General features: G+C 33.0%; 1 protein-coding gene across 1 annotated transcript in view; it reads right to left on the reverse strand.

Moving 5' to 3' along the window:
• Window positions 1–9,835, reverse strand: part of LOC110030294 (alcohol dehydrogenase-like 6) — a 40,465-nt gene extending 30,630 nt beyond the window's left edge. Inside the window, exons 1-4 of the mRNA XM_020732939.1 lie at window positions 9,715–9,835; window positions 9,485–9,621; window positions 3,495–3,541; window positions 2,865–3,187 (exon numbers count right to left, since the gene is read on the reverse strand). Of these exons, the coding sequence (XP_020588598.1) occupies window positions 2,865–3,187; window positions 3,495–3,541; window positions 9,485–9,621; window positions 9,715–9,757 (550 nt within the window). The 5' untranslated portion in view covers window positions 9,758–9,835. The remainder of the gene's footprint in view (window positions 1–2,864; window positions 3,188–3,494; window positions 3,542–9,484; window positions 9,622–9,714) is intronic.
• Window positions 9,836–12,885: the final 3,050 nt, after the last annotated feature.

The raw sequence follows: 12,885 nt of genomic DNA on the forward strand, positions 1-12,885 counted from the left end.
CTTTTCTAATGTTAGGACAGTTCAATATTCACATAAACAGGTAACAAAATACAAATTTTCTTTGAGCCAACTTAACTCCAAGTGGGAACCTACACTCAATTAGGGCTCCCTGCCAACTCATATGCATGCTAAAATGAGCTATAACATGTAAATTTATCATTTTAGTATCTAGGATGACCCTCAAAAATCACCTCACCAGAGATGTATACAATCTCAAAGAACATCATACAACATTCAAAACATATCCACCAAAATGCATTGTGCACCATGGTACTTTTTTGGGTGAATTAGGGATTCAACCTTAAATTGTTCAATTGTTCATATCACACGTTTGACGTAGAGAAAATGACATATTAAAACCATTGAGCGTATTTGATGACACTTCAAAAATCTAAGCCAATTTCAGTATGAATCAATCAAGCCCAATGTGTTGAATGTCTATTGGTTACATAAAAACATCTCTAAACCACTATAAGTCATTATGATACCCATGAACTTTTTTAATTCTTGTCAAGATCAATGGGATGAGATAGAGGGTGTCCTAAAATTTATTAACGCAAAATGATGGAAATATGTGGCTTTATTGAGTAAGCCACTCATCTCCATGAATATCTTTCCATTTATAAACCAGATTCTAAACATCAAACCAAACTACTGTTGATTTTCTTGAAAGATAGTATTCTCCTTGAAAATAGTATTGTCCACCATTGAGCTTGTCGTAATTAGCCATGAGAGCATATAACCCTAAGAAGCATCAATCGCCTACATCCAAAATAAATCTTAGATAGCTCAATGATATCTAACAAAAAATCCATAGGAATGTAAAATAGTCGGCCTTTTAAAACTTTATGATGCTCTGTCCCTTCTTGAAACTCCAAAAAAGCAAAAAGAAATGAAGCAACAAAGCTCATAACTTGTCAACCATGTATGAAGAACATACTAAAAATAAAAGAGTGCACAAACTAAAGAGGTCCCTCTATGTATTAAAGCAATAAACTAGAGCTTGGTTTGAATACTTTACAAATACCGTACAGAGTAATGGATACATTTAAGGAAAAACTAGCATACATTATTCTTCAAGCACGCATATCATAGAGAAAAGATTACTCGTTGTGTGTGTCGATGATCTTGTCTCATCTAGAAATGACATAGAAGAAATTATGCAATTGAAAAACACTCTCAGAGAGAAGTTTGAAATTGTGGATCTAAGAAACTCGAATATCTCCTCGGAATGGAGGTGGGAAGAAGCATGAAAAGTGTTCTAATCTCCTACCAGAAATGCATGCTTGATCCATTGACAAAAGAAGAAATGGTCAGTGTAAACAAGCTACAATACCTATTGAGTTAAACACAAAATATAAAAAAATCAAACATGAAATTCTTGTAGACATAGGGAGATACCAAAGATTGGTTATAAGACTATGATACTTGTTTGATATTAGACCAAATATTGCATTTACTGTCAGTATAGTAAGTTAATACATACATTCTCCATCTAAAGAACATATTAAGATACAAGAAATCTACACCGGACATGAGGTTTTTCTAAACAATGACCAAAAAGATATTGAGGTTTGTATAGATGCAAACCAGTAAAGCTCTATTGATAAAAATTGGTCCACATCAGTTTATTAAAGTAAAGAATGATGAAACAGTCACTTAGAGAAGCAAGAAAGAATTAACTAGCAAAAGAAAATTTCAGGGTGCGCTGACTTAATCTGGTTGAAAAGCTTAAAAGAAAAGCTAAAAGTGCAAAGTACATATCATACAAACTTCTTTTATGACAACAAGACCTCCATCACCATTACACAGCCAATATCTTACAATTGAATAAAACATGTTGGGGTGGAGAGGCACTTTATCAAAGAAAAAATTGAGGATAGGGTTATTTGTATGACTTATATTTCCTACAAAACAATGCTTGCATATAATCTAACAAAAGAGCTTCCAAATCAAGCTTTGAAATACTAGTTGACCAGCTGAGAAAGATAAATATATATTCAACATCTTGAGAGGAAATGTGAAAATTCTGGAGGTAATCCCACTCACAAAATTATGGTAATAAATCCAATTAATAATAAATCTCACATTTTTATTTGTTAGCTAATGTTTCCTTGTTTTGTACTATTTGTACTATGACTTTTATGGAATTCAAAATATTCTTTTCTACTCTTTTTGCTGTATATATCTCACATTTTTAGTTGTTAGCTAATGTTTCCTTGTTTTGGCCTTTTTTTACTATGACTTTTATGGAATTCAAATTTTCCTTTTCTATTCTTTTTGTTGTATATATATCCAGATCTGAGTGATTTTAAGTAAAATTCATTCAATAAAGTTCTCTTCCTTCTCTAATTTCTATATATTTCCTTCAAAATGGTGAAAGGGGACTTGGCATGGCTACTATCTTTAGTTTCATCCTGCAATGATTGAATTGCAGTTTCACACACTGAGAACTTCTAGCAACTGGCGCAAATGTGAATTCCAGCAATCAGCAGCATGAAACTACCTTAAACCCTCATCTAGAACACATCTTTCATATCATAAATGAATTTTAATTAATCAAACTACTCAATTAGGAAGACATCTAATGATCAATTACTCACGATTTTGAGGAGAACAAAAATAAAAAAAAATTCTATGAAACATGAACTTCAAATAAGAATATGTATTTGTTACTGAGTGTATATAACTCGTCCCCAATTCATATTTCATACCATACAATTTTCCAAGAAATTAATCTCAAAAACTATCTGTTACAATCTCACATTCAATGAACCAAAAATTCATGTTCTATCAACTAAAATGTTGGATAATATACTAAAAATCAAGCTATCAATGTTCAGCTGAAGTATAAAAAACTTTACCGGCCGCTGCTCCACAGCTGAGGAGGCATATCCTATCCATTGGTGCATCCTTGCTGATTTTAACAGCACAACCAGAGTGAACTACAGTATACTCACTAAAACTTGACACAGCACAGTAATGGAATACGGGTCTTCCCTTCATAGAAAAGCGAGTTTTTTGATCAATATGCATGACACCTTTACGCTCCAATCCGAGCTTCTGGCACATATTACTTCTTCCAGAAACACAATGATTGCAGCTCTGACATTCTCCGATGAACACTGTAAGAACATTATCTCCTACCTCAAATTCTGTCACACCTTCTCCCACACTCTCTACAACACTGAAAAATCCCGAAGTAGACCATTAAAATGGAGAAAAACCAAAAGCTTTAGGGCTGTTTGGCTAAGTAGCATTTAGCGTTAGTAGGATTTAGTAAATCCTTAAATTCATGAATCCACCCAACCCTTGGATTTAGTAAATCCGGAATTACGCCGAATCGAAGGCAAAATTGGGGCTACTAAATCCGAAGAGTCATAAATCCACGAACTCCTACATTTTACCATTTGGCTGGATTTAGTAAATCCAGTGATAAATCCTATTAAAATGCGCTACCAAATAGCCCCTTAGTGTCAGGTGCAGATCAAAACCCAGAAGCTTCATGTCCAAATATTCGAGGAAACAGATAAGGCTGGGCCTGTAGAAGAAAAAGCAGTTTAAATGGAAGGGAAATTTACATACATACCACAATTTTTTGCATTTACATATCTAACATCTAAAATCTATTTTTTACAATTATAACACTCAAATCTTTCATTTCCCATAAAAAATACAACCATTTTAATTTTTAAAAAGTGAAATATACCATTTCATGAATTAGATAAAGTGGCATGTTTGTAAAAATTATAGTTTAGTGTTAGATATGTAAATACATGGGAAACAAGTGGTAAGCATAAGCGAGGGGTCTACTTGCATGTAAGTGAGATTCAACTCCCTTAATCCTTTAATCCCTTCAAAAAGCTTACTAAAATTGTTTGGATTAAGCAAATCTATTAATCTATGGATCAAATAATTAATAATCCTCTCATCCCTTAAGCCCGTAGTCCATTTTTCTAGTGTTGAAGAGTAAAGAAATTGAGAATGATAGAGGTGGGAAGAGAAGTAGAGAGCACACGCAAAGAAAGGATTTGGATGAGATAAGAGCATGATTATAACGCTAATTAAATCAATCAACTAGCAAATCTTTGACTAATTAGAGATAATTAATTCAGTATAACTAAGTCAAATTAATCCTCTTAAGGAATAATTAATCACAACATAGAACTAATTAATATTTTTAGCTATGTTACCCTTATAATTAATTGAAGTTGTTTGAATGCAAATAAAAGCATTGATGGATTTAAGGGATGTTTTTAGATTTGTGAATTAAATTGATTCATCATGCAAGCTAAATAACATGTAGTTTTTATGGTTAAATAGTCATTAAATACAAATTAAACAATTTATAGTTTAATTAGAAAATTTTAAAGGTCTAATGAATCTTTTGACATTAATTAATTATCTAATTAATAAATCAATAAATTTGAGCGACTTGTAATTAATTTGTAAATAGGATGTCAAATTAGATTAATCAAGTTTATTAAGGGTTTGAGATTAGTTATGAGCTTATTAAGCAATTTGGCGTCAATTAATCAATATATTATTTGGTACTTGCTATTTAATTAGCCTAGTGGTTAATCTTTTTATTCGCCAACTAATTAGTATATGATTAGTTATTAACTTAATTTTTGTAGGATTTTATTAGGCTATTTAGTGATTATTTTATTGTGCTGATTTATGATTAAAAATATTTAATTAGGCATAATTAAGTAAATTGATAGGATGCTAATTTGAGTTAATTATACATCAACAAATGTTTTAGTTGTTGATAAATTAGTGTTTAGTACAGTTAGGCTTCATTTGAGAACACGATCACCCTCCGTTTCGTTGAGTGAACATCGAAGCTTAATCACATTGTTTGGCGTTTGACGTCTACAAAATTATCGGAAATCGATTTACCAAAGTATGTTATAATTAACTAAGGGACATTTACAAACATCTCACACAATTCCTTTCTATTTACATATCTAACACCTAAATTTGATATTTACATTGTCCATATTTAACTCAGACAGAAGACATTCACCTCCATAATCCACATGGACGAAAAAAAATCAACTCAGTAGTATGGTATACAACAAGAATTAAAGATCCAGGTAAATGCATAGTATGTTGAAATATAAACTTCATTTTTAGTTTTTGGACCTTAATTGTTTAAATAAAGCACAATAAGAGCCTAATTTCTAGAAGCATGTTCTAGAAAAGTCTTATTTATAAGTTTATTCTAGAGTAATTCATAGAGTTGTCTAGAATGTGTGGTAGGTATAGAATTATAAAGAGAATTCTAGAGAGTTATTTGTAACCATTAGATTAGAATTGTAGTGGCACAATCCTAGTCATTAATTTAGGAGGTGTCATTAGTATAAATAGAGTTGGAGTCTTTTGAGTTTGTATTAAACTAAGAAAATGTGATAAATAGAAGTATAGTTTCTTCCATAAATTTTTAACCTTTGTCAAATCCTAAAAGTTTCTCCATTTCAACAAAGTGGTATCAGAGTTTGAAGGTTCCTTTATAGAGTAATGGCAAACGGTGGCATGGTTTCCTTCCAAGTCCCAATACTTAAGAAAAACATCTACGAAAATTGGAGTATCAAGATGAAGACACTCCTTGGAGCGCATGACGTTTGGGAGGTTGTGGAGAAAGACTATGATGAGTCAAGCGACGAGTCTCATCTATCTACAACACAAAAAGATAGTTTAAGAGACTTATGAAAGAGAGACAAAAAAGCTCACTTCCTCATTTATCAAGTTTTAGATGAAGATAATTTTGAGAAGATCTTAAGTGCTACTTCGGTCAAACTAGCATGGGAGAAGCTCGAGGTCTCGTATAAGGGAGAAGAGAAGATTAAAAAGAAACGACTTCAAATTATAAGAAGTTAATTTGATGTTTTGTATATGAAAGAAAGCGAGTTGGGTCTCCGATTACTTTTCTAGGGACATTACCATTTCCATTACCATTTCCAATCAACTAAAAATCAACTAAAAAGAAATGTTGAGAAGTTAGAAGATGTGGCTATAATAGAAAAGATTCTTCGATTGTTAGATTCAAAATTTGATAGTATCACAACAATTATCAAATAGCCCAAGGATTTACAAGTCATGACGATAGAGTAACTTCTGAGTTCATTGCAAACTCATGAAGAAAAGAAGAAGAATGAAGAGATTGTCGAACAACTCCTCAAGACGGATCTCCAACCAACTCAGAAAGATGAAAGCTTCAATATTAGAAGCCAACATGGAAGAGGTAGTAGACAAGGACGAGGTCATGCTAGCAAGTAAGGATGGGGTACCAACAATAAATATGAGAAAGGAGAAAGCTCTAGAAGAGGACGTGGTAGAAAACAAAAACGAGGTCATGCTAGCAAGCAAGGATGGGATACAAATAATAACTATACAAAAGGAGAAAGCTCTACAAGAGGACGTGGTAGAGGGTGTTCAAACTCGAGGTATGATAAATGTCAAGTGTTATAATTGTAATAAGCTAGGGCAGGGCATTATGCAAAAGAATATAGAGCACCTAAGAACAAAGTTAATGAAAGGGTCAACTACATAGAAGAAAATAGAAAAGAATATACACTTTATTGTTGGCATACAAGGATAATGAAAGATGTGAAGATAGTACATGGTACCTGGACATCAGTGCAAGCAATCATATGTGTGGGAGGCTAAGCATGTTCTTAGAGATGAAAGACAAAGGTAACATTCTCATCCGCGAGAAAAATGGGAAGCATCAATTTATTTCTAGTGTTTACTTTATGTCGAATAAGAAGAGAAACATCTTGAGTTTGGGGCAACTCTTGGAGAAAAGATATGATATTCATTTGAAAGAAAAAACTCTCTTCTTAAAAGACAATATTGGTAACTTGATTAATAAGATGTCAATGTCTAAAAATAGAATGTTCTTGCTCAACTTTCAAAACGATATTGTCAAATGTCTCAAGACCTGTTATAAAGATGTTTCTTGGCTCCGACATCTTCGATTTGGTCATCTCAACTTCGAATGACTCGAATTGCTTTCAAAGAAATAGATGGTGAGAGGATTATCTTGCATCAACCACCTTGATCAATTATTTGAAGAATATTTACTCGAAAAATATTTCAGGAAAAGTTTTCCAAGGAAGTCAAGTTCAAGAGCCCAAAAGCCTTTTGAGCTCATACATACAGATGTTTGCAGACCAATAAAGTCAAGCTCACTCGATAAGAGCAACTATTTTCTTCTCTTTATAGATGATTTTTCACGAAAAAACATGAGTGTATTTTTTAAAACAAAAATCAGAGGTTTTTGGAATATTCAAGTTTAAGACAATGTAGAAAAAGAGAGTGGTATAAAGAACAAAGCTATGTGTTCTGCTCGAGAAGGAGAATTCACTTCAAAAGAATTTCAAAAATTCTGTGAAGTCAACTAAATAAGTCGACTTCTAACTGTTCCAAGATTCCCCCAACAAAATGAAGTAGCGAAAAGGAAGAATAAAATCATCATTGACATGACAAAGAGCATGTTAAAAAACAAGAGATTGTCGAAGGAGTTTTGAGTATGTGGTTGCATGTGCTGTTTATTTTACTAACTGATCACCAACAAAAAGAGATTGTCGAAAGAGTTTTGAGTAGAAGCGGTTGCATGCGTTGTTTATTTGGCTAATCACCAACAAAAAGTGTGTTCGGAAAGACACCACAAGAATCATGGAGTGGAAAGAAGCCCGACATCTCTCATCTATTAGTTTTTTTATGCATAACTCATGTACACATACCCGATGAGAAAAAAAGTAAGCTAGATGACAAGAGCGAGAAGTTCATTTTCAATGGTTACGACAACAACTACATCAACTCGAAAGACTACAAGCTATACAATCCAAATATAGGGAAGACAATCATCAGCAGAGATGTCATATTCGATGAAGGAGAAGAATGAGACTGAGGACAACATGATGAGAACTACAACTTTTTCTCATACTTTCAAGAAGAAGGCACAGAGCAGCCAAGGATCGAGCAAGCAAGAGACGAGTCTACTACTCCACAAAAAACATTGACTACAAGTAATCAAAGTGACTCATCGTCATCAACTTCAAGAACAAATTTAAGTGAAAGAGTACCACGCTTTAGAAGATTACAAGATCTTTATGAGGTAACTAAGAATCAATATAATCTTACTCTCTTTTGTCTCTTTGCCGACTGTGAGCCCATGAATTTCCAAGAAATCATACAAAACAAGAAGTAGAAATATGCAATTGATGAAAAAAATCAAAGCATTGAAGTCAAGCAAACGGAAGATGAGATTTTCATCTCTAAAGAAAGTTATGCAATGAAGATATTAAAGAAGTTCAAGATGGATAATAGTCGGCTTATGAATACCCCTGTAGAATGTGGAGTCAAGCTATCAAAGTATGATGAAAGAAAAAGAATTGATCCAACGGTTTTTAAGAGTTGGTTGGAAGTTTGTGCTACTTAACATGCATAAGGCCTGATATTTTTTATGTTGTTGGATTTGTCAGTCACTACATGGAGACTCCGACTGCTCCCACCTGAAGACCGCTAATCATGCGTTATATCAAAGACACAATTCGTTTTGGTTTACTTTACTCATCATCTAACAATTTCAAGCTTGTAGGATATAACGATAGCGATTGGGCTTAAGACATGGATGATCGAAAGAGCACTATAGGGTTCGTGTTCTTCATAGGAGACGCTGCTTTCACTTGGATGTCAAAGAAACAACCAATTGTCACTCTTTTTACTAACGAAGCAGAGTACGTAACTGCAACCTCATATGTTTATTATGCAATTTGGCTTCGAAACTTATTAAAGGAATTAAGTTTACCACAAGAAGAGGCGATTAAGATTTATATCGATAACAAGTCTGCAATAGCACTAGTAAAGAATTCAGTTTTCCACGATAGAAGCAAACACATTGATATGCATCATCACTAAATCAGAGAATGCATAAAACAAAAGAGATACGAGTGCAGTACGTGAAATCTTAAGATCAAGTTGTAGATATTTTTACCGAGTCACTTAAGAGTGAAGACTTTATTAAAATGAGAAGTTTACTTAGAGTTACAAAATCAAGTTTAAGATGGAGTGTTGAAATAAAAACTTGATTTTTAATTTTCGGGTCTTAGTTGTTTAAATAAAGCCCAATAAGAGTCTAATTTCTATAAGCATGTTCTAGAAAAGTCTCATCTAGAAGCTTATTCTAGAGTAATTCATAGAGTTGTCTAGAATGTGTGGTAGATATGGAATTATAAATAGAATTATAAGAAGTCATTTGTAACCATTAGATTAGAATTGTAGTGACACAATACTAGTCATTAATTTAGGAGGTGTTACCAGTATAAATAGGGGTGAAGTATTTTGAATTTATATTAAGCTAAGAAAAAATGATAAATAGAAGTGCGGCTTCATTCATAAATTTCTAACTTTTATCAAATCCTAAAAAGTTCTCAATTCCAAGAGAGTGTAAGTTTAACAGGGCGATCCGACAAACCTTCGATTCCCACTGGGTGACATCGCTGCGGCAAAGAGAGGAGCATACGACCTTGATCCGTAACTCCATCGCCCGGGGAGGATCGACCTCCACCTCTTCCAACGTAAGGGGCTCGCCTGGCCCCCATGCCACCGCGGCTTCGAAAGAACACGAAGAAGGTGTTAGAATGACAAGGGATTTCGAAAATCAAAACGGGAAAGCTATAAAAATGGCAGTTGAGGAGCAAGCACCTTTGCAAGTAAGTACGGTGGAGCATTTGAGCGGCGAGGCCATTTGCTGGGAGGTCCGGTCGGGATGGGGAAGGTGGGGGTTGGTGGAAGGAGTGGAAATTTTGAGAGGGAGGAAGCTGCAGTACCAATATCTATAACAAAAGAAGCTAAAAAAAAACTTTAATAAATAGCACTTAGTTCCAAGTATTTACAAATTTAAAATCTAAATTTCAATTTTTACCTGCATATCATTTTACCCATGAAAAAGATATATTTTATTTTTTAAAGATTTAAATGGTAATATTTTAATATATGTTATAAAAAATTTGGATGATTAAATTTAAGTTATGATGCTCAATACCAAAATGTATATTATGACACATGCAGAGCCACAATACCTCAAATAATTAAGTTATTATGTAACACTCTTGATATCTGATCAATAACATAAGTCGGAGAGTCCGCAAGATGTTTGGAAAAATTATTCCATACAGATCAAGCACCGCACGCAGCTTGCGTGCGGTGCCCGATCCGGACCGTAGATCACCTGATCTACGGTCGCAATGTATTTCGGTGGGCCCCACCGAAATTTTTTTTTTTATATAAAAAAACAGAAATAATCATGGCCGTAGATAACCGTGATCTACGATCAGGATCGGACACCGCATGCAGAGATGCATGCGGTGTCCGCACGCAATAATCTCTCAGATGTTTGAAGTTAGAATTGGCCCATGTCGAAGGGTCATAAATAAGATTAGGGTAATTTATTGAGTTTTTGTTTTTTAATCAGCTAATTCCTTAGCCACTACGAGTACTCGTTGACCTGAGGTAATTTAATGAACTATCGAAGCCAACTTCTACGTCTATGTTAAATTGACGATGAGATGGTAGCAATTAGGCTTTTGAGTGGGTATGATCTGAATTAAGACGCATTCTCGCCCAACAGATTAGTGGGTTTAGGTAGACCTATCACAGCCAGCCTTGTAAATTATTTTTATAGGTTGGCGGATCCAACTGGACCAACATATCAGGTTCTTTGAGGTTACACACACACTCACACACACTCACACACACATATATACACACACAAATACACACACACACACACAAACCACTACCATGCCTCTTGAAAATATATATGTCGCTCGTTATGGTTAAGAAAAATATTTTATTTGTGGACAACTCATATGACAATACCATTTGACATAAAGAGAACTTTCTTAACATGGATCGTATTATTATTAATGCGCTAAGAAATTTAATTAACATATTAGATAATCTCTATTGATATGTCAACTTTCCTTCCTTTCGATATGTTGGCAACAATTTGAGTTGGCTTAAGCGCCATACACGGGCATCGAGGTGCCGAGTAGTGATTTACATGAATTTTGGCTCCATATGCTCCCCTTACTGACTAACATGTGTATTGCATATAGGAACACATATACCCCGAAAAAGTATAAAAATTATATATATATAATTCAATCAGGCTTATCAATCAAATTTTATTATTAAGGAGGCATGTGTTTTCTTTCACATTTAGAAAGAGTGATTGGTATTAATTTTTAAACTAAAGCTTAACCTTAAGCTTCTCCTCTAAGGCTCATGAATTTTTATTTTGTAAACTTAAACCTTTTCTTTTTTTTTTATTTTTCTTTTTCTTTTCTTTTACAAATGATTAATATATATGGTTAAGCTTTTCCTTTATGAATTTGAATACCATTTCTTTTTTAAATCAAATTCCCAATTGCTTCATAACTTAAATCAAAAGTCTATAATTCAAGATATTTAACTAGTATTAAATTACTTAGATTGATTAGCTATTGAATTTTATATATTTGATGCATCAAGTTTATATATAGTGAACTATAGTCTAAGTATTTAAGAATCATTATATAAGTGAGTGACTAACTATAGTTAGAAGACAGTTATTAGCGAGTTAACGATACTTTTTAATACTTGCTGAAGGTTCATGCCATTTTTACTTATTTTATTTATTTATTGTTAAATCACATTGAATTCTAATTTTACATATCATGTATACAAAATTCTAAATTTTAAATTTTTACTCTTAGCTTATGGCATAAATTTTTATACTCTCCCAGACTCATTTTACATTGATCACAAGAAAATAAAACAAAATTGGGAAAGAAAAAATATAGGGTAGAACATAAATGTAAAGGTATAACAATGAAGAATTAATAGTATGAAATAGACATAATAAGAATTCAAGTAAACACCATAGCTACATAGCATGTTATTCACATAACAATCACATATATCACGTGAACATAAACATAAACATCCACAAAACATCAATAAATAGCATCAGGAAAATAAAAGCATAAGAAACATAAAATCAAGATTCTCCATCTTCAACAATAAATTTTTATAAATAAAAAAATACACTGTATCATTTAGAATAAAGCTCAGTGTCTACTACAGCTAAATTCTGCAATTAGTCTAATTTCTCATAGAGTGTCATGTTGCACACAACATACGGTCAATCACATCAGTAATCAATCAAATTAAGCCAACACAAGTTAAGTGTGGGTTGTCTCCAAGAAAATATGCTTAGTTTAAAATCTTAGCCTAACAAAAACACACACATATATCGTACAACAAAGTAAACATACAATCAAACCAAAAAATAACACTTGGGTTACCACATAATTAGCATTTAGTTTTATGTCATCAATTTAACAATGTCAAATTATGCCTAAGTGTTTCTCCATGATCAAATTATCTTTCTAATTTCTAATACCAATTTTCCAATATTCTTGATTCCCTAGAGACTTTCCTATGTTATCCATTGGCGATCCCTATTTATTTTCTCTTTTTAATATATTTAATTTCTCACTCTCTTTCTAATTATTTAATCTTTCCTGTAACTATTCTATGTTCAATTTACAACACTTTTCATGGTGATAAATATGGATGGGAATATAATTATAGATTTAAAAATTCAATTATTGATATTATGTTCTAATAGTCAATTCTTCTCTTTGTAAGTCAATATTCACCTTGTCAGTTGCAATAAATGATCCTCCAAAAATAATTGTTATCTCTATAACTTTCTCCATATATAAAATATTAAGATCAACTAAGAAGATGAATTTATCTATCCCCATGCGCACTGGGACTTCTTTCATTACAACACCCCTCCCCCCCTGCCCCGCCTCCTACCTGCAC

This window comes from Phalaenopsis equestris, unplaced genomic scaffold, assembly GCF_001263595.1.
Source record: "Phalaenopsis equestris unplaced genomic scaffold, ASM126359v1 Scaffold000002, whole genome shotgun sequence".
In the NCBI taxonomy this organism is placed as follows: domain Eukaryota; kingdom Viridiplantae; phylum Streptophyta; class Magnoliopsida; order Asparagales; family Orchidaceae; genus Phalaenopsis; species Phalaenopsis equestris.